The 23,540-nt window shown below is 43.2% G+C and overlaps 1 protein-coding gene across 1 annotated transcript in view; it reads left to right on the top strand.

The window, feature by feature from the left end:
* Window positions 1-23,540, top strand: part of hydin (HYDIN axonemal central pair apparatus protein) — a 977,428-nt gene that overhangs the window by 383,998 nt on the left and 569,890 nt on the right. The window contains exons 19-20 of the mRNA XM_063066586.1: window positions 13,252-13,490; window positions 17,090-17,351. Coding sequence (XP_062922656.1) covers window positions 13,252-13,490; window positions 17,090-17,351 — 501 coding nt within the window. The remainder of the gene's footprint in view (window positions 1-13,251; window positions 13,491-17,089; window positions 17,352-23,540) is intronic.

Below are 23,540 nucleotides of genomic sequence, written 5' to 3'. Positions count from 1 at the left end.
TCTTCAAGGAGTGATGCCTCAACAAGGTGGCATCCATCATTACGGACCTCTGCTCACTCAGGACGTGCTTTCTTCTCATTGCTGCCAAAGGGGAGGAGGTACAGGAACCTGAAGGCACACACCCAATGATGCAGGAACAGCTTCTTCCACTCTGCCATAAGATTTCTGAATGGACATTGAACTCATGGACACTACTTCACTACTCATTTTTCCCTTTTTAGACTACTTAGTTAATTATGTATTGCAAAGTACTGTTGCCATGTAACAAATGGCATGACACATGCTGGTGATCTCAAACCTGATTCTGTTTCTGAAAGGAAGGGAGAGAGGCAAGAGAAAGGAAATTACAGGCCAGTTAGCTTGACCTCAATTTTCAGCCCTGACAATGAATATGCTGGTAAAATCTGAAGAGTCAGACTGTCGAGGCCCGAAATCAAGATCTGCCATCCGCCAAACACCAATATGAGCCTTCATGGATGATCTGACTATCACTACGGAGTCAGTGCCTGGTGCTAGGTGGATTCTTAAGGGGCTGGAAAGGGTGATGAGGTGGGTAAGGATGTTCTTTAATCCTGCAAAATCAAGATCTGTAGTGCTGAAGAAGGGGAGCGTACAGGAGAAATTTTGTTTCTCTGTTGAGGACGTTCCAATTCCTACCATCACAGAGAACCCTGTTAAAAGTCTTGGGAAGATGTTTGATGGAACACTCAGAGATAAGGCAGCAATAAGAATCACCTGTGGGGAGTTTGAACAATGGTTGCAAGGGGTTGACAGGACTGGCCTTCCAGGGCAGTTTAAGGCATGGATTTACCAGCACAGTACACTACCAAGAATCCTCTGGCCACTGCTTCTCTGTGAGTTTCCTATTTCCACTGTTGCTGAATTAGAGAGGGTAGTCAGCCAGTTCCTGCGAAGATGGCTGGGTTTACCAAGGAACATCAGCAGCATCGCTCTGTACAGGAATAACTGCAAACTGAGGCTACCCGTGAAATCCATCGAGGAGGAGTTCAAGGTTTTGTGATCAAGAGAGGTGCTGCAGTTCCGGGAATCTTCAGATCCAAAGATTGCCGGAGCAAGAGTGGCAGTGAGAACTGGAAGAAAGTGGAGAGCAGAGGCTGCATTGGAAGAAGCTGAGGCGCGACTGAGCCACAAAGTGCTGGTGGGGGCAGTCGCCAAGGGGAGAGTTGGACTCAGAAGCCTTCAGGTCCCCCATTTTGACGAAGTACAAGGGAAAGAGTGATGAGAACTGGTCCGGAATGAAGTAAGGGCAGCTGTGGAGGAGGAGAGGACGAGCAGAGCAGTGGCAATGAAACAACAAGGAGCCTGGACCAAATGGGAGCAGGTGATCAAGTGAAAGATCATGTGGAACAATCTCTGGAAGGTGGATCCACACCATATCAAGTTCCTTATCCAGGCTGTTTATGACGTCCTTCCTAGCCCATCCAATCTGCACTGCTGGGGCCTTGTAGAATGACCAGCTTGCCCGCTCTGTGAGAAGACCGGTACGCTAGAGCATATTCTGAGCTGCTGGTATCGGTGGTGGCATGACCAGGTCCTCTGGAAAATTGCTGAGACAATCTGCAGCACCCTTAACATCTGCCAGAAAACAAGTCCGGTCAAGAATACCATCTGCTTTGTCAAAGAGGGGGAAAGACTAACAGAACACCAGAAAACAACCGGGTTGCTCTTCATTGCGCAGGACTGGAAGCTAAAAGCAGACCTGGGAAAACAGCTGCAGTTTCCTCTCCACATCACAGAGACTACATTGCGGCCCGACATTGTGTTGTGGTCCGACTCATCGAAGCACGTTCTTATGCTTGAGTTTACCGTGCTGTGGGAAGAACGCATGGAGGAGGCCTATGAGCGGAAAAGAGCCAAGTATGAAGATCTGAAGAACAACTGACAAAGAAGAGGCTGGAGAGCAAAGTGTTGGCCCGTAGGGGTCGGGTGTCGTGGCTTTGCAGGCCAGTCGCTCTGCAAAGTATACAGTGCACTTGGAATCACGGGAGAGAGCAGGAGAGCCATTTCTACCACCACAGATGCAGCAGAGAAAGCGTCAAGATGGCTCTGGATAAAGAGGGCAGATCCGTAGTTTGCTGCTAGGACACAGGCTGGGGTCTGATCAACCCCGGTCAGGTTGCCTGGGCAAGGGTGTATTGCTGCTAGGACACAGGCCGGGGTCCGATCAACCCCGGTCGGGTCGCCTGGGCAAGGGTGTATTGCTGCTAGGACACAGGCCGGGGTCTGATCAACCCCGGTCGGGTTGCCTGGGCGAGGGTGTATTGCTGCTAGGACACAGGCCGGGGTCTGATCAACCCCGGTCGGGTCGCCTGGGCGAGGGTGTATTGCTGCTAGGACACAGGCCGGGGTCTGATCAACCCCGGTCCGGTTGCCTGGGCGAGGGTGTATTGCTGCTAGGACACAGGCCGGGGTCTGATCAACCCTGGTCGGGTTGCCTGGGCGAAGGTGTATTGCTGCTAGGGCACAGGCCGGGGTCTGATCAACCCTGGTCGGGTTGCCTGGGCGAGGGTGTATGATGTTGAAAGACCCGAAACACGTGATAACCCCAGTAACAACACTGATGATGTGCCCTAGTTTAGCATCATGCAGATGTTTCTGTAAGAAGAGGATGAGATTTCAGTGTACTTCGAGGCACATAATAAAATAGGCCAACGTCAGCATGGTTTCCTTAAGGGGGAATCTTGCCTGACTAATCTGTTGGAATTCTTTAAGGAAGTAACAGGCAGGATAGACAAAGGTGAGTCAGTAGATGTCGAATTCTTGAATTTTCAAAAGGCCTTTGACAGGGTGCTGCACATGAGGCAGCTAAACAAGATAAGAGCCCCCGGTATTACAGGAATGATATAAGCATGGAACATTGGCTGACTGGCAGAAGGCAGAGAGTGGGAATAAATGGGGCCTTTTCTGTTTGGCTGCATTGACTGGAGATTCGACAGTTGCTTTTCATGTTATACGCCAATGATCTGGATGACAGGATTGATGGCTTTGTGGCAGGTTCACGGACGACATGAAGATAGGTGGAGGAACAGGTAGAGATGAGGAAGTAGGTTGTCTGCAAAAGGACAGATTAGGAGAATGGGCAAAGAAGTGACAGATGGAACATACTGTTGGATCATGCACAATTCCCTGAAGGTTAATTTGCAGGTTGAGTTGTTGATAAGGAAAGCAAATGCAATTTTAGCATTTATTTCGAGGGGATTAGAATATAAAAGCAAAGATGTAATGCTGAGGCTTTATGAGGCATTTGCCAGACTGCATTGGATTTTTGTGAGTAGTTTTAGCCTCCTTATCTACAAAATGGCGGGTTGGGGGTGGGCTGGAGATATGTCTCTATCAAAGGAGGTGTAAGGTGTTCCTTTTCTCCGCTAGCCTGCAGGTCACCCTTGGGCAAGGGGTAGCACTTGCATTGCCTCCTGATAAAGACTGCATGAAGTCATGGGAGCAGTTGGTGGATAGTCAAATAAGCAGCTGGTGCACATCACAGGTCCTGGTTACGCGACCATTGACACCAGGCAGACAGTCTCTGAAGAGTACTGATAATGGCTGGAGTCACCTGTATTGTAAAGCTACTGCCCAGAAGAAGGCAATGGCAGCCTACTATTGTAGAAAAATTTTCCAAGAACAATCATGGTCACAGAAAGCATGATGTCCATGTCATATGACATGGCACATAATGGACAAATGATCTAAGAAAAGATGTACTGGTAGTGGAGAGAGTCCAGAGGTGGTTCCCGAGAATGATTCCGGAAATGATAGGGTTAATGTTGGAGGGACTCAGCAGGCCAGGCAGCATCTATGGAAAAAAGTACAGTTGACATTTAAGGCCGAAACCCTTTGGGAGGACTGAAAAGAAAATGCTGAGGAGTAGATTTAGAAAGGCGGGAGGAAGGGAGAGAGAAACACCAGGTGATTGGTAAAACCTGGAGGGGGAGGGATAAAGTAAAGAGCTGGGAAGTTGATTGGTGGAAGAGAGAGAGGCCGTGTAAGAAAGAGAAAGGGGGGAGAAGCACCAGAGGGAGGTGAGATAAGGTGAGAGAGGGACAAGGGGATGGGGAATGGTGAAGTGGGGGTGAGGGACATTACCGGAAGTTTAAGAAATCGATGTTCATGCCATCAGGTTGGAGGCAACCCAGGTGGAATATACGATGTTGTTCCTCCAACATAAATGTGGCCTCATCACGACAGTGGAGGAGGCTATGAATGGACATATTGAACGGGAATGGGAAGTAGAATTAAAATGGGTTGCCACTGGGAGATCCTGCATGTTCTGGTGGATGGAGTGTAGATGCTCAGCAAAGTGGTCTCCCAACCTACATCAGGGGTCACTAACATGCAGGAGGCCACACCAGGAGCACCTAAGACAGTAAATGACCCCAACAGACTCACAGGTGAAGTGTCGCCTCACCTGGAAGGACTGTTTAGGACCCTGAATGGTAGTGAGGGAGGATGTGTAGGGGAAGGTGTAGCACTTGTTCCGCTTGCAAGGATAAGTGCCAGATCAGTGGGGAGGGATGAATGGACAAAGGAGTCGCATAGGAAGCAATCCCTGTTGAAAGCAAAAAGTGTGGTGGGAAGTGGAGATGGGGTGGGGGGGTTGTGAATGTGCTTGGTGATGGGATCCTGTTGGAGATGACTGAAGTTTCGGTGAATTATGTGCTGGACACGGAGGCTGGTGAGGTGGTAGGTTAACGTCTTTGGAGTGTTTTTATGGCTGTGGGCTGATACTCCCTGGAATTTAAAATGAAGGCATTGAAACCTATTGAATATTGAAAGGCCAAGATAGAGTGGATATGGAAGGGATGTTTCCTATAAGTGGGAGAGTTTGGGAGCCGAGAACACAGCCTCAGAATAGAGAGACATTCCTTTAGAACAGAGATGAGGAGGAATTTCTTTAGCCAGAGTGTGCTGATTCTGTGAAATTTACTGCCACAGACAGCTGCAATGGCCGAGTAATTGATATGTTTAAAACAGTGTTTGATAGGTCCTTGACTAGTAAGGGAAGAAGGCAGTGCAATGGGGATGGAAGGTCATAACTTAGCCGTAATATAATGGCAGAGCAGACTTGATGGGCTAAATAGCCTAAATATGCTCCTGTCTTAGTGTCTTAGGGTCTCAATGGAGGGATGTAAAATGAGAAGAGGTTTGCATAAGGTAAATAGTTAAAATCTTTTTTCCATCCTAGAGGATATCAAAAATGAGAGGACATGGATTTAACATTAAAATGGAAAGACTTCACATTTAGTGGCCTCTTTATTAGGTACGTCTGTACACCGGTTCGTGAATGCAAATATCTAATCAACCAATCATGTTACAACAACTCAATGCATGGAAGGATGCAGACACGGTAAAGAGGTTCAGTTGTGGTTCAGACCAAACATCAGAACGGGGAAGAAATGTAATCCAAGTGACTGACTTTGTGGAATGATTGTTGGTGCCAGATGAAGTGGTTTGACTGTTGGTGCCAGGGATTTTCATGCACAACAGTCTCTAGCAGGGAATGGTGCGAAAAACAAAAAAAAATCCAGCAAGCAGCAGTTCAGTGAGTGAAAATGAGAGAGGTCAGAAGAGCCTGGTTCAAACTGGCAGGAAGGCGACAGTAACTCAAATAACCACGCATTACAACAGAAGAGTGTGGTGTGCAGAAGTGCATCTCTGTATACACATGTCGAACCTTGATCTTGAAGTAAATGGGCCACAGCAACATAAGACCACAAACTCACACTCAGTGGCCACTTTATCAGTAAGAAAGGTAACTGCTCTACACAGAAAATGGTTGATATATGGAATGCTGTTAGAGGAGCTGGTAGGATTAGATACTATGTTGAAGAGGCATTTAGACAGTTAAATAAGGAAGCCTTAGAAGGATATAACTGTAACACAGGCAAATAGGATTAGTATAAGAGGGCAGAAAGATTAACCTGGACCTGGTGGACAGAAATACTTGTTTCTGTGCAACTCTTTAAACTGGGAAACAACAGAATGAAATACAGTTGTACAAACATAAAGAAATGAAGAGCGATTGAAGTGAAATGTTAATTCTGTTTCTCCCATATAACTGCTGCCTAATGTGCTGAGTATTTTCAGCTCTTCGTTTGTATTTAAAATTTTCAGCACCTGCAGATTTTTTAAAAATTTAAGTTACGTTGTTGTAAGCTTATGATGTGAGGCTGAATTCATGTTTCAAAATCAAGAACAAAGTTTTCAAGTTGAAGGCAGTTCTTCTACCATTGATACAAATTAGTCAATAAGCCTCTGTCAGCAATCGAAAGTGGTCCTAAAATCGAATTTTACTGTACATACTATACATCTGCAGAAATTATTGGGTTTTGTAAAGTTATTTGTTTTCTTGGTGTAACGTAAATTATGAAGGGCGTGAAACTTGCAGGGACGCTCATTGATGATCTCAGATAACTACACTGCTTTTTGCATACATTAAAGTTGTGCACAAATGTCTCAAACTCACTTGATGTGGGGTCTAACCGTGAACAAACTGGATGCTGTCAGCCTCAAGGATGGAATGAAAAAACAGGTCCTTGTAGTGCACAAAAGCACAATGATGCCTTACTGCTCAGATGTGAGTGTGGTCAAAATGTATTATTAAAAAATCTATTGGCTTTCTGGGACACTAACACAGTAGGTACAGTATTAGTGCTTGTGGTTTAACTTTTTGTTTTGCAATAGAGAACATGCATTTACTTAAACTGTTATGAATAGTTTATGGAAGGACTCAATATGACAACTCTGATTTGGAGAAAGAGGTACATACAGTCATTCACTCAGCTGGTGGTGGAAGTGATAAAGTTGAATTCAATGCACATAGACATCTGAAATAGGATATCATGGAACACCACAGTAAATCCCAACAACTACCCAAAAAAGAACTCAGTAAATGTATTCCCATTCCTCTAAATCCCCATTTTGTTCATTGTTGCTAATTGTTATGGCATCCACTTGAACATGTTAACAGATTAAACAATGTGGTGCATCTTAGTGTTTGTCTAAGTGCTGCTTTACAGTGCTTCTCCAGCTGGTAGCTTAGCTAGTTGAAAGCTTGATAGCTTGCTGTGGAGGAAGATAAAGATGCCATTGGAGGATAGCTGTGGACCCAGGAGACCGGGCTTTTGATTGCATTGGCTTACCATGATTTGCAATGATCTAGACTGGTTGATTGATTAGTAACACCAAGAGCATTAGCAGAGAGGCAGTGATAGAATCACAAATACTGCCATGCTGACAGAACCACTATAATAATGAATAAAGAGAAATATGCCATATCCTGCCTTAATCACCTTGTCTACTTGCTCTGCTACTTACGAGGATTGATGGACATGAATTCCAAGGTCCTTTTGATTCGATCTTCTTGTTTATTTTCATTACTTTCCCAAATGCATTACCTCACTCTTATCTGCATTCACTTCCTTTTTCCAATTTGTTGTCCTTCTTAGATAGATAGATATACTTTATTGATCCCAAGGGAAATTGGGTTTCGTTAACCAAGAATAGAGCATTAATAGAGCATAAATACAGACTTCTTACTTTACTGTAGCTTTCTGCCTCATACTCAACCTTACAACTAATGTCTGTCACCCTATTTCTTGCTGTCTATATTGAAATCATCAATATGAACTGTTAAAGGCAATAGAGCCAACATTTACCTCTCTGAAACTCACTGCATACAGTTCCAGTCATTAAAACATAACTCAACTATTAGCCTTTGCGTCCTGCCTCTGAGTTACATTGTAACTAAGTCTCTAGCTTTCCTTTGCAAGATTTCATATGTTATGTATCACGTCTATGATGAGGGCGATAGTGGCCTTTTCATGATGATTATTCTTGGCAAATTTTCCCTCAGAAGTGGTTTGCCATTGCCTTCTTCTGGGCTGTGACCCCAGTCATCATCAATACTCTTCAGGGATTGTCTGCCTCATGGTAATGGTCACATAACTAGGACTTGTGACCAGTTACTCGTATGACCATCCACCACTTGCTACCGTGGCTTCATGTGACCCTGATGGGGGTTGTGTGGGCTAAGCAGGTTCTACACCTTTCCCAAGGTGACCTGCAGGCTAGTGGCTGGAAGGAGCACTTTATACCTCCTTTTGTAGAGACGTATCTCCACCCCACCAACCAACCTTTGAAGGCAAATGGTTTTAATCAGCCATGTGGAATTTTTCTAAGATCCATAAGACCACAAGATATAGGAGTAGAATTAGGCCATTTGGCCCATCAAATCTGTATCCCTTCATGCGCTGACCAATCAAGAATCTATCAACCACTGGACTCCATCAAATGCCCTATCTTAAACAAGAGAAAATCTGCTGATGCTGGAAATCAGAGCAACACATGCAAAATGGTGGAGGAACTCAGCAGGCCAGGCAGCATCTAGGAAAAGAGTACAGTCAATGTTTCGAGCCGAAACGTCAACTGTACTTTTTTTCCATAGATACTGCCTAGCCTGCTGAGTTCCTCCAGTACTTTGTGTGGAACTCAAATGCCCTATCTTTACTGGCACTTCTCTTTCCCAAATGTAATCTAACTATCCTTGACTAACCTGCCGGTCTAAAAGATGAGTTACAGTACCCCTGAAACATTCACCAGAGTTAGTTTGATTTACCTTGTCAGTACCTCATAAGCCACCTTCCAGTCCTGTGTTAACCTACCCAGGGTTCTATATTTTTTCCCATGCCAATTATTTCATACTCCTATTTCTTGAGACAATGCCTGCATTATCCCCATCAAATATTCATTTCGAACCAAGCCATGTCTTCTCTCACCATATATTGTTTACATTTTTAGTCCTTAATAATCCACTGTTATCATCTTCCTTTTATAAAACACCAGCATTTATAAATCCTGTAACTTTATCTGCAAGTATTTTCTAATACACTCTTTGCCTATTTGATTTTGTTTCTTATTTCACCACAGTTTTCTGAAGTATTGACCTCTCAGTGTGGAGTTCCCCTTACTTGGTATTTCCATAATGTCCCTTTGTTATCAGAGAATTAATTCTTTGCCGCCCCTTTGCTGTCTGACTCATTTACGTTGTCCTTGTGAAGTTGCCATGCTCTCTATGAAGTCAGAAACATTCTGGACATTATAAGACATTGGTCAGACTGCACTTGGAGTATTGTGTGCAGTTTGGGGCCCCATATCTAAGAAAGCAGATGCTGGCATTGCAAAGGGTCCAGAGGGGGCTTACGAGAAAGATCCTGGGAATGAAAGGGTTAACATATTAGGAGCACTTAATGATCCTGCACCTGTACTCACTGGAGTTCAGAAGAGTGAGGATGGATCTCATTAAATCCTATGGAACATTGAAAAGCCTAGATAGAGTGAACTTGGAGAGGACGATTCCAATAGCGGGACAGTCTAAGACCAGAGGACGCAACCTCAGAATAGAACGATGTCACTTTAGAGCAAAGATTCTTTAGTCAGTAGGTGATAAATGTGTGGAAATTATTGCTATGGATGCCTGTGGAGGCCAAGTCATTAGGTATACTTAAAGTGGAGGTTAATAGTTTCTTGGTTAATAAGGGCGTCAAAGGCTGTGGGGAGAAAACAGGGGAATGTGGTTGAGAAGGATAATAAATCGGCCATGGAATGGTAGAGCAGACCTGATAGACCAAATGGCCTAATTCTGTTCCTATGTCCTATGGTCTTACCTGCAGTCTTTCTCTTGAATTTAGGGTTGTATAGGTATCCTTTTGATTGCCTTAATAAATTTGCTTGTGTTAATTCCATGCAAAATTGTAGTTTGTGGCTGGAAATGTAGAAAATTGATATGTATGTGTACACTGCTTCACCTTGAAGCATCTCTTAGAAGCATTTTTGGAGATTTGTAGTGGAGTTCATAAAGTATTTACCATTTTTAAGTCTGTATATCTTGGCTTATCTGTATGACCTGCAGATTTGTTTTACCAAAGAATTTATGTTGTTGATTTATGGATAACATAATTTATGTTAAATGTGCTATTTCACTATTGATTGGATCTACCAAATTGGAAAGGTTGATTGACTAAAGATGAATTATTGTGATGCATCTGCAGTACTTTTACCAGCAACACTGTTGATCAATTGTTTGGATCAATGGGGACGTGTCTGTGAAAGCCAACTTGCAATTATAAAGGTAGCTTCATTTTATAGTTAACTTAAAATTCTAATGTGTCTTGGATTAGCTTTAACCCTTGGCCTTTATTTGCAATTGCCTCTGCGGAGTATGACGCCATTTTGGCAAGTATCAACATCACAAACACAAAATGCGAGGGGAACTCAGCAAGTCAGGCAGCATCAATGGAAAGGAATAAATTTTTGATGTTTTGGGCGGAAACCCTTCATTAGGACTGGAAGGGAAGGGGCAGGAGCTAGAATAACAAAGTAGGGGAGGGGAAGGTGTATAGCCTGGTTTCTGCTGCTTTCCTTTCCAATGATAAAGGGCCCTGAAGACTGGTTAAAGTTTTAAGTTCAAGTTATCATTGTCATTCAACCATGCATATGAATATATCTAAATGAAACAGCATTTCTCTGAGGCCAAGGTGCAAAACATAGAACCAGCAATCACATAGAAACCACAGTACATAAGGCTCATATAATTAATGGTAGGTATCTTTAAAAAAGTGAAAAAGAATGAGAGCTTTAGCAAGAGAATTTGTGAGTTTAGAGCTTTGGCAGAAGGGCCTGTTAGTTGATATATACAGTAAGCAGTATTTTCTGGGTAGAATCAAGAAGCCAGATTTGGAGGAACACAGATACGTTGGCAGATTGTAAGTTTTGGAGAAGATTGTAGACACAGATCATGAGACCTGTGGTGGATTTAAAAAATGTGTGAAAAATTTCAAAGATGTATTGTTGTTTAAATGAAAGCAATTGTGATTGAGAATAAACCGTTTAGCTGTAGCAAAGGCATAAATGGGAGCAGATAATTCAGCTGCAATTAACAAGCCTTCAGCAACACTCTCAATTGGCACTGCCACCATTTATGCCATTTAATCTCTGCTCATCATCCCATCACAGGCATTTCCCTTGTTCATTCCACTCCTTCCCCTTTTCTGCAACTTCAAACAAGTTTACTTGAAGCATGTTACTAAGCTCCAAAACCTGGGCCTCCATACCATCTTGTGCAACTGGATCCTCAATTTCCTCACCTACAGACCCCAGTCAATTTGATTGGCAACATCTTTACGATCACTGTCAGCACAGGTGCCCACACAAGGCTGAGTGCTTAGCTCCATGTTTTACTCACTTTATTCCTAAAATTGTGTGGCTCAGTAATTGGCCAATAAGAGAGAGATTGAAAATCTGGTTGAAAGGTACCACAACTACAACCTTTCACTCAAAACCAAAGAGCTAATTATTGACCGCAGGAGGAAGAAGACGGAAGAAGAGGAGGTGTCTCTTGCCACCATTCAGGGCCCCAAACAGTCCTTCCAAGTGAGGCAACACTTCACTTGTGAGTCTGTTGGGGTCATCTATTGCATCCTGTGCTCCCGTTGCGGCCTCCTCTACATCAGTGAAACCCGATGCAGATTGGGGGACCGCTTCGTCGAGCACCTCTGCTCCGTCCGCCACAACTGACAGGATCTCCCGGTTGCCACCCACTTCAACTCTGCTTCACATTCCCATTCAGATATGTCCATACATGGTCTCCTCTACTGCCATGATGAGGCTGTCCTCAGGTTGGAGGAGCAACACCTCATATACCGTCTAGGTAGTGTCCAGTCCCTTAGTATGGACATTGAGTTCTCCGACTTCTGGTCATTCCCTCCACCTCCCTTCCCCTATCCCGGTTCCAATCTGCCCCCTACCCCAGCTGCCTACTATCTCCCTCATGGTTCCACCTCCTTCTACTAACCGTTGTGTTTTCCCCTATTCCTTCTTCACCTTTCCTGCCTATCACCCCCCTGCTTCCCCTCCCCCACCCCTTTATCTTTCCCCTTACTGGTTTTTCACCTGGAACCTACCAGCCTTCTCCTTCCCACCCTCCCCCCACCTTCTTTATAGGGACTCTGCCCCCTCCCTCTTCAGTCCTGATGAAGGCTTCCGGCCCGAAATGTTAACTGATCGTTTCCATGGACGCTGCCCGACCTGCTGAGTTCCTCCAGCGTGTTGTGAGTGTTCCTGGGAGTCCCATCTTGCATGACTTCTCATGGTCCCAGAGCACATCCCACACAATCAGAAAAGGCTTTACTTTCTGAGGAGGCTGAAGGGAGCTGGACTATGCACGTCTGTACTCACGTTGTTCTACAGATGTGCAGTGGAGAGCAACATAACACGCTGCATCATTGCATGGTGCAGAAACTGTACTGCAGCGGACAGGAAGGCTTCACACCAGGGAATCAAAGCTGCAGAATGCATCAGTGGCTCTGACCCACCCGCTGGTGATACAGAAAGGTGCAGGAAAAGGACCAACAATATCATGAAGGATCCCACCCACCCTGTTTCACTCCCCTCGGGGAGGAGGCTATGTAGCATCAATGCCAAGACCATTAGATTCAAAAACAGTTACTTTCCCCAAGCAGTACGGCTAATCAACACTTCCCTCCACACCCCCACCACCACGACTTTACCATTTCCTGTCAGGGTCACTTTATGTGCAGACACTCCCGTGCCTGGCGTCTCTTTATGGACATACAATCAGTCTATGTACATAAGCTATCTTAAGTTATTTATATTTATTGTGTTTTTCTACTATTATGTTCTTTATCTTTTTTCTGTGCTGCATTGGATCCGGAGGAACAATTATTTTATTCTTCTTTATACTTATATACTGGAAATGATATTAAACAATCTTCAATCTTGAATCTCGGCTTCTGAAACTCCAGGAGCAACCTAACCAATAAACTGTAACATGCAGTATTTTTGTTTGCTTCATTGTAGAGTTAGAAATTGCAGAATTAAGAACTAAACTTTATTTTGTGCTTTGTATATGCAGTTCTGATTATTAGTTCAAAATTCTATGTGTAATAGTAGATATTTAGTCCACAATTGTGTTATATTGAAATTATTTCCCTCGTAGTGTTTTGCTATAAATTTACAGCCTCTGTTTTCATCGTCTTGTTAATGTATGTGTAGTGCTCACTCACTACTCTCAGATACATAATTTCTATTTTCTGGATCCAGTTAGAATGGCACTTTATTACCTAGTATATATTGTGTTTAGTTTCAGAGTAGTGAGGGTGGTTTAGCCTGCTTCATCACATTAATAAGTTGTCTATGCTCTAATTCATATTTCAGGCACTGGAAAACTCGAAATGGCGTTTGCTACCCAGTGAAACTGTGATTCCCCCTCTTGGTCATATAGATATGACTATTGTGGCACATCTTGATGACACCATCTGGTCTGAAGACAAGGTGCTCTTGTTAATAGAGAACAGTCATTCAAAATGCATCCATGTGCAAGCCAAGGGCACAGGGTGTACCATTGTATCGAACAAACCGTTTGGACCACAGCTTAACCTTGGATCGCTATTCAGGCAAGTAGTCACCTCAAAAGTTTCACGTTCTGATGCCTGCCAAAGTTGTTTGGGGATTTGCTTAGGAAGTTGGAATCAGAGAACAGTAAAGTAAGTGTGGCTGGTTTTCGTCACCTGAATACTGTGACTCTGAAAACGTTGAGAAATAAAATGTCAAATACTTGAAGATAAAGATCTATGATGTGGATGGTGGGAAAAGTTTAAAGGAGACTTATGAGACAGGTTTTCTACACCTGGAGTGGTAGGGACTGGAACATGCTCTCAGGGGAAGAGGTACTAGCAGATAGAGACTTTTAAGAGACATTTAGATAGACATATGGACAGACAGGAAATAGAAGGATGGACCATGTGCAGGCATGAACATGTTTGGCAAAGCGCCTTTCCATGTTCTGTGAAAGAGAAGAGGAATGTGCGAAGCAGGATCAGTCCACTTCAATTGCTTAAGGCTAGAGGTTCACTGATGATATTGCATCATCTCCTTGCATTGCCTGCTGTGAATATCTATTGTACAGAGTTCCCTACAGATAGATCTCTCTTCCTTTCTACCTTCTCAGCCAATATCTCCAGTGCAGCGACAGTCTATCTTTCCCATGTTGCCCATTCTTAAAATTTTCAGACCAGACCAATTTCCAGAATACCTGCCAAACCCCGTAGCAACCACAGCTGTGAGAGGCGCAGTGTAGCTTTAAGTTGCAGAAACAAACTTAAGGTAGAACCAATGATTTATAGTTTACAGATGAGGAAGCTATCCACTCAGGTATGCAGTTATTGCCATCAATATTTCAACAGTCATAAGGAATACTTGGCATCATGAATCCTCAAACTTTGTTTGTATATACATATATTAGCCTTCTAAGTAGATAGTGCAGAAAATGGCAACAGATCTGAGATGCACTTTCTGAGTCCATTCCTGCAATTTCCTTTGGACAGGTGCAAACCCAGGTTTTTGTACTTTAATGAGCGTGAAAACAATGAGAAAGAAGTGGACACCTTTAAGGCCTTCTTCAAGGGGGACAGAAGCTTACAGAGACTGGACATGCATGGTGAAAATGAGGTGCTCAGGGCAGTGAATTGAAAGTTGTTGAGATCGAGAGCATGTGAAGTGTCACTGATGTAGGTGGGAAGGAACTGAACCAAGAGGGATAGAATGGAGTCAAGATGTGTGGACACAAGTTCTGTAAATGAAAGAATGGGCAAAAAAGTGGCAGATGGAATACAGTGTTGGGAAATGTATGATAATGCATTTCTATGGTATTACAGGAAGGATACTGGCATGGATAGAGGAATAGCTGACAGGCAGGATGCAGCGAATGGGAAATGTATGATAATGCATTTTAGTAAAAGGAACAATAGTGCAGACTAATATCTAAACGGGGAGAAGGTTAAAATATCAGAGGTGCTGAGCAACTTAGGAGTCCTTGTGCAAGACTCCCAGAAGGTTGATTTACAGGTTGAGTCTGTGGTAAAGAAGTCAAGTGCAATGTGGCATTTATCTCAAGGGGAATAGAATATAAAAACAAGGAGATAATGCTGTGGCTTTATAAGACACTTGTCAGGCCACACTTGGAGTATCGTCAACAGTTTTGTGCCCTATATCTCAGAAAGGATGTGTTATCATTGGAGAGGAGGTTCACAAGGATAATTCCTGGAATGAAGGGGTTAACATATGAGGAGTGTTTGGCATCTTTGGGCCTGTACTCACTAAAATTTAGAAAAATGTGTGGGTATCTCATTGAAACCTACCGAATGTTGAAAGGACTAGGTAGGGTGGATGTGGAGAGGATATTTCCTCTGGTGGGGTATCCAGAGCCAGAGGGCATAGCCTCAAATTTGAGGGGTAACCCTTTAGAACAGAGGTAAAGAGGAAATTTTCTAACCAGAGAGTAGTAAATCTGTGGAACGCTCTGCCACAAACTGTGGTGGAGGCCAAGTCCGTGGGTATATTTAAGGTGGAAGTTGATGGTTTCCTGGTCGGTCAGAGCATCAAAGGATGTGGTGAGAAGGTAGGTGTATGGAGTTGAGTGGGATCTGGCATCAGCTACAATGGAATGACAGAGCTGATTTGATGGCTGAATGGCTTAATTCTGCTGCTATGTCTTATAGTAAATCCAAAATTAAGTGATAACGATGTATAGTCTTCACTTTGTATGTTGAACTAAAAAAACTAACAAAAATCTTCCCTTTTATCACAAAGTGCTTATTATTTTAGATTGGCTTTTATTGAGTCCATCATTATTCATAAGTTTGATTAGAGCAGAAAAGTTTGAAGCCATCTTCAATTGAAGTATTTAAAATCATAAATGGCTTTGATGGAGATAAAAAAAACTGTTCCTATTCGATAAATAGTCTACTGTTCAAATGGAAGCAGTTTGTCGGAAACTAAAGATTAAAAGTAAATTGCAAAGGAACCAGAAATAACATAACTTGCATAACTCTGGGGAAAGGCCTGGGAGACTGACTAATTGGAAATCTTGTACAAAGATCTGATAAAGTCACAGTGAGCTGAATGGCTTCACTTTGTGCCGTATTATTCACTGATTCATTGCAAGGTACTCCTTACAGAACCAGAATCTCGATCAGCTTTATCATTACTGACCTATGTTAAAAGTAGGGCTTGTAACCCGTGGTGTTGCATCAGAATCACAGAACAGGACACTTTGGACATTTTCCATTTTTGAATTTAGAAATTTTCTGTTTTCTATATCCAGAAATCAAATTTCCCTTTTATCTTAGCTTATATACTCCACAAATGAATCCTGATATTTTCCAGGACTCAGCCAACCTTCTTATTATTTATAGCCAACACCATCTTCTCCGTGACTTATCTATCCCTTGCTGGCCCGACATTCTAGTTATGGTTTGTCATGGTCAAGTGGTCTCTGTGAGCTCTGGTCATAATGTTGTGTGAACGGGGTGTACAACAGAGCATATGAAATTTTAGCATAAGCTATATAATTCTTAGTGATTTCTGGTGGGGTGTGGTAAATTGTGCAGTGTTTGACATTAGTGGTGTTATTCAAAAAATGTGTCACTTGAAGATGTATTCTTTGAGGTTGTTGAATGTTATTTATTTAAAGATACAGCACTATAACAGGCTTTTTTGGCCCAAAGAGCCCACGCTGATGTATTATACCCATATGACCAATTAGCGTACTAAACCATACATCTTTAGAATGTGGGAGGAAACCAAAGCACCCAGAGGAAACCCATGTAGTCATGGGGAGAAGGTACAAACTCCTTACAGACAGTGTGAGAATTGGCCATGTAAAAGCATGCAGAACTGTCTGGGTTCTCAAATGATTTCTTTTGTTTATGAAATTTTGGATTTTTGCTATGCTGGGACATTTACCCTGTCTCTGGTTCAATGTTCCAGATTCTCAGCTGCAAATCCAGTGATTTATCTACTGCACCACTGTGGGTTCTAGAGGTGTTGTATACAGGCCCTCAGGGCTTGACACCTGTACATGTGTTTGAGTGTTTTACTTTTAGATTTGGCCCCTAAGACATCTATCTGGTTCACTGTAGTCATATATTGCACAGCTACTAACAGGTTTATTTGAAGCTTTGATAAACATTGTGACATGTCTTATTTGTTACAGTTCTCAAGTTTGCCACTATTCAGTTAAACTGACAAACCGTGGACGGCGACACCATCAAATATACTGGAAGACAGAAGGTTTTCCTCTCATTTTTAAACCTTCTCCACAGAAACAGCCTGTGTCTCTTGATATGAAATATAAAATTTCTTCCCCTCCCAAGGGGCACTATGTTCCTTGCTTCAGAGTCAGACCTCTGCGTATGGACCTGCAGCCAGGTCAAAGTGCTGTTCTGGTGTTAGAAGGAGAATCAGACGTGCCACAGGTAAGAAAGGGTCTCCTTTAAACAATAAGTATAAAGTGGTCAAACCTGTTCTTATTTCCTATGTCTTTTTCAACAACTTCTTAACATGTCTAACTGTCCTTTTAGTACAATTGTAATGTAGCATTTCAATTTTATTTTAATGAATGTAACTCTTTAAAAAATATCTATAGGTTATTTTTTCTAATTTGTGTGCCAGTATTTGGCTGAACAACATGCGATGCTTGCTACATTTAGTTTATCAGCTGATTTTTAGTCCCTGATGTGCCTGAGTTGATAGAATCCCCACCTGCAGGTTATGCACTCACTCTTTCCCATCCTCTCATTTCTTCATCAGCCTTTGTTATTTTGATCTCGTCCTTCTGTATATACTTCCCTTCAGACATCTCAGTCATTGTCTCCAGAATTCCCTCTGTGTGCCCTTCTACCTCACTAGCTATTTGGAGCAGAGTAGCAAAACACATCTCTTCCACCAAAATAGCCTTCCAACAACTTGGTTAGATAGAGTAAAATACTTGTGAATGTGCTTCACGGAAACCTTTTGCAAAAAAACTTTCACATCATTTCACATCAGGATATTTTGGGAAGGAATTCCAGGGTTTAACTCGGGATAGCTGAAGGATTTCCAATAATAGTATATACTTTGACAAAGTGCAGGAGGTCAGAACACAATATCATAGGGTTGTAGGGCTGAAGAACTTGAAAGAACAGAGAAGGGGAAAGACCTTGGAGGAATTAACACATGAAGATGGGAATTTTAATTTCAAAATATTACTATCTAAAAGTTAAATAAATCGATGAGCAAAGGTGGGTTAGATGGCACTTGCTAATGGAGATTAAAAGGTGGCTTAGTGAATATTCAAATGGTTGAACTGGGAGGCAATTAAGACACAATTATGAGTAACAGATGTGCTGAGCAGGGGTGGTGAAAGGTGACAAAAGAATATTGGCTATAGGTGTAGAGAGGAAGTACAGTTTGGGATTGAATATTAATGTTGCAGACAGCATGGTTCAGCCACAGTTGGTGGACTGGGAGAAGAATATAACTTCTGATATCTTCTGCTTATGATCCCCAAAGATTATTGGCTTTGAAAACAGCTGATGAAGAGAAAAGTCCAAAGGATAAAGATCAGTGCTGTTCTCCTGACAGATGCAGTGCTGAATGGAGATGAACTTCTCTGCCTAATATTGGATGGCAAAAAGTCCTCTGTGTTAGTTTTGCACAGAGTCTTAAAAGTGCTGCTAACTGCTTTAATATAGTGGAAATATTGTTGAGCAATGATCCTACAGGGGCTGTAAGGAAAAAAAGGCAACCATTTTTAGGTGAAATCATTTGCTTTTGTGGAAGTGAATGATGCCCACCTATGCAATATGCAGGGCATGTTGGTAGGGTTTTCTCAATTTCAAACACGCAAAAGCCTGCAGATGCTAGAAATCCAAAGCAATAATGAAAATAGCAGAGCCAGAAGGGCCATGAGAAAGCCTTGGAGGGCAAGATTAAGGAAAACCCCAAGGCATTCTACAAGTATATGAAGAGCAAGGGGATAAGATGTGAGAGAATAGGAGCAATCAAGTGTGTCAGTGGAAAAGTGTGTATGAAACCAGAGGAGATAGCGGAGGTACTTAATGAATACTTTGCTTCAGTGTTCACTATGGAAAAGGATCTTGGCAATTGTCGGGATGACTTACAGCGGACTGAAATGCTTGAGCATATAGATATTAAGAAAGAGGATGTGCTGGAGCTTTTGGAAAGCATCAAGTTGGATAAGTCACCGGGACCAGATGAGATGTACCCAGGCTACTGTGGGAGGTGAGGGAGGAGATTGCTGAGCCTCTGGTGATGATCTTTGGATCATCAATGGGGACGGGAGAGGTTCCGGAGGATTGGAGGGTTGCAGATGTTGTTCCCTTATTCAAGAAGGGGAGTAGAGATAGCCCAGGAAATTATAGACCAGTGAGTCTTACTTCAGTGGTTGGTAAGTTGATGGAAAAGATCCTGAGAGGCAGGATTTATGAACATTTGGAGAGGCATATTATGATTAGGAATAGTCAGCATGGCTTTGTCAAAGGCAGGTCGTGCCTTACGAGCCTGATTGAATTTTTTGAGGATGTGACTAAACATGTTGATGAAGGTAGAGTAGTAGATGTAGTGTATATGGATTTCAGCAAGGCACTTGATAAGGTACCCTTTGCAAAGCTTATTGAGAAAGTAAGGAGGCATGGGATCCAAGGAGACATTGCTTTGTGGATCCAGAAAGCAAAGAGTGGTTGTAGACGGGTCATATTCTGCATGGAGGTCGGTGATCAGTGGTGTGCCTCAGGGATCTGTTCTGGGACCCCTTCTGTTCATGATTTTTGATAAATGACCTGGATGAGGAAGTGGAGGGATGGGTTAGTAAATTTGCTGATGACACAAAGGTTGAGCGTGATGTGGATAGTGTGGAGGGCTGTCAGAGGTTACAGCGGGTTATTGATAGGATTCAAAACTGGGCTGAGAAGTGGCAGATGGAGTTCAACCCAGATAAATATGAGGTGGTTCACCTTGGTAGGTCAAATATGATGGCAGAATGTAGTATTAATGGTAAGACTCTTGGCAGTGTGGAGGATCAGAGGGATCTTGGGGTCCGAGTCCATAGGACACTAAAAGCTGCTACGCAGGTTGACACTGTAGTTAAGAAGGCATATGGTGCATTGGCCCTCATCAACCGTGGGATTGAGTTTAGGAGCTGAGTGGTAATGTTGCAGCTTTATACGACCCTGGTCAGACCCCACTTGGAGTACTGTGCTCAGTTCTAGTCACCTCACTACAGGAAAGATGTGGAAACCATAGAAAGGGTGCAGAGGAGATTTTCAAGGATGTTGCCTGGATTGGGGAGCATGCTGTAGGTACAGAGGAGATGTTAGAGGTAAGTTTTTTACACAGAATGGTGAGTATGTCGAATGGGCTGCCGGCGATGGTGGTGGAGGCGGATACGATAGGGTCTTTTAAGAGACTCCTTGATAGGTACATGGAGCTTAGAAAAACAGAGGGCTATGGGTAACCCTAAGTAATTTCTAAAGTAAGTAGATGTTTGGCACAGCATTGTGGGTCTGTATTGTGCTGTAGTTTTTCTATGTTTCTATGTAACACACATAAAATGCTGGAGGGGCTCAGCAAGTCAGGCAGCATCTATGGAAAAGAGTAAACAGATGACTTTTCAGGCCAATATTCTTCTTCAGGCCTGAGAAGGAAGGGGGATGATGCCAGAACGTAAAGGTGGGGGAAGTGAAAAGAGGAGAGCTGGAAGGTAATACCTGAAGCCAGATGGGTGGGAAAGGTGAAGTGCTGGAGAGGAAACTGGGCAACAGGAGAAAAGGAAGGTGGGGGATGTAATAGGCGGGTGAGAAGAAGTGAAAGGTCAGAGTGGGGAATGGGGGGAGGGGACAGATTTATCTACCAGAAAGAGAAATCAATATTCAGGTTGTAGGGTACTTAAGGTGTTTTTCCTCCATTCAGAGGTAGCCTCACCTTTGCACAAGAGGAGGCCATGGATCGACATGTTGGAAAGGGGATGGGAATCAGAATTAAAATGTTTGGCCTCCAGGAAGTCCACTTGTGGCGGATAATGTAGAGGTGCTCGACAAAGTGGTCCTCAATTTACAACGGGTCTCATCAATTTAGAGGAGGATTAGGCCCCAGCAGATTCGCAGGTGAAGTGTTGCCTCATCTGGAAAGACTGTTTGGGGTCCTGAATGGAGGTGAGGGAGGAGGGTGTATGGGCAGGTGTAGCAGTTAGGCCGGTTCGGAGATGTCCTCCTTCTTTAAAGAATGGGGCCTCCCTCCCTCTACTATTGATATTGCCCTCCCTCGCATCTCCTCTATATCACATACAACCGTGCTCACACCATCTTCCTGCCGCCATAATAGTGATAGAGTCCCTCATGTCCTTACCTACCAGCCCATCAGCCTTTGCATCCAACACTTTATCCTCTGCAACTTAAGCCTTCTCCAAAGGGATCCCACCACTAAACATATCTTTACCTCTCCCCTCCACTTCCTGCAGGGATTGTTGCCTCCACAATTCCCTCGTCCATTCATCTCTCCTCACTAATTTCCCTCCAGGCACTTGTACCTGCAAGTGGCCTAAGTCAAAAAGCTGCCCATACTCTTCCTACCTCACCTCCATTCAGGACTCAAAAAGGTCATTCTAGGTGAGGCAAAACTTCATTTCCTAATCTGCTGGGGTCGTCTATTCTGTCTAGTGCCCCTGCTGCGGACTCCTGTACATTGGTGAGACCCGTCGTAAATTAGGGGATCGCTTTGTCGAGCACCGCTGCACCATCTACCACAAGAGGGACTTACCAATGGCCAAACATTTTAATTCCAGTTCCTATTCCCGTTCTGACATGTCAGTCCATGGCCTCCTCTTGTGGCAAGATGAGGCCACCTTTGGAGTGGAGGAGCAACACCTTATATTCCGTCTGGTACCCACTAACCTGATGGCATGAATATTGATTTTTCCTTCCGGTGAACAAATTTCATCCCCTCTTCCTCTATTCTGCACTCTGACCTTTCATTTCTTCTCACCTGCCTATTACTTCCCCATGGGTATCCACTTCTCCTATTGTCCACTCTTCTCTCCTATCAGATTGCTTCATATACAGCCCTTGACCTTTCCCACCCACCTGGCTTCACCCATCACTTTCCACTTGTCTTTTCCCCTCCCCCCATATTTTTATTCTGGCACCTTCTCAGTGCTGAAGAAAGGCCTCTCCCCGAAACATCAACACTTTACTCTTTTCCACAGATACTGCCTGGCTTTCATAATTTTCCCACTTGGTTAGAATATCAGGAAAAGGCTAGGAGCAGCACCTCGGTAACTTCCCACATCCGTGTCTGTGTCTGGTACTCCCTCTATCACCATCTTCTCTCAACACATCTATAGGTTTTTTCAATAATTACAGTGAAGATCAATGACTAAGTATGTCACTAATGTAGAAAATAAAATAGGCCTTTTAGCCCTTATTTAAGGTTATAGCTAATGGTTTATTTGAGAGTCACTTTTGAACATATCACTCAATTTCATTAATATCTAAAAGACTGTCAGTGTATCTCTTGAACATACTCAGTGGCTGAGCTCTTAACAGCCCAACTGGTAGAGAATTCTGATGTTTACTAACTATCAGCTGAAAATTTATCTTCTCATCCTACAGTTCTGATTGGCTGAAACCTTAGTCTGAGAATATGCTCCTGATTCTAGACAGGGGAAATATCATCAAATAAACACAATTAACCCCAAGAATAATTATATGTGATTCAATATGATTCTTCTAAATTCTAGAGAGTGTATATCCTGTGTTCTTGATCCGCCCCCAGAAAACAAACCCACTGTGCCAGGAATGAAGTTAGTGAAGGATTACTGCATTTCCACTGTTATAAGCATCTCCTTCCTTACTAAATAGGGAGATCTGAGCCGTGCACTGTGTTCCTGCTGTTGTCTCTTTGGGGTCTATATACCTGCAATGAGACAATGTACCTTTGCTGTCAGTGACAGACTGCAGGCTGTTGCCCAATGACCTGCCAGTAGTTGTATCTTCTCTTCACTGGTCACTTCAAAGCATGAGAGCTTGTGGAAGGAAATGTTTTAAAAAGTTTCAGTTGTCTTGTACATCTCAACTATTCTGTATTGCACACTCTCAGATTCTTGTTAAGACTTCTTCCAGCATCTGTGGCTAAAGTGTGTGAATGGCACCAGATGAATAATGCCCTGTTTAAGCATGCTTATGGAAGTGCTATCAGATGTAATGGTGAAACCCAAGAGCATATTGGATCACAAATTCTGACTACTTGAAGCACAGTTAGGCAATCTTTTAGGATTGGGGATGACTTACTTCTACTCGAGTGGTTTGTGAGTTTTTGAGATAACCGATGAGGCCAGTTTGCGAACCGTGGACTGTTCTCCGGTTGGGGCAGGCAGAACTTGGCTGACAGGTTACATTACGGTCTGGTATGGCAGCACCAATTCCCAGTACAGAAAAGACTACAGTCAGTGATTGATATATCCTAGTCTATCATTGGCAAAGCCTTTCCCACCATGAGTAGGTTTACATGGGAGTGCTGCCACAAGAAAGCAGCATCAATCATCAAAGACATCAACCATGCAGGCCGTGCCCTCATCTCTCTGCTATCATCAGAAGTTTTAGGGCCCACAT

Source organism: Mobula hypostoma, chromosome 14 (genome assembly GCF_963921235.1).
Source record: "Mobula hypostoma chromosome 14, sMobHyp1.1, whole genome shotgun sequence".
In the NCBI taxonomy this organism is placed as follows: Eukaryota; Metazoa; Chordata; class Chondrichthyes; order Myliobatiformes; family Myliobatidae; genus Mobula; species Mobula hypostoma.
This window is presented reverse-complemented; position numbering and strand designations above follow the sequence as displayed.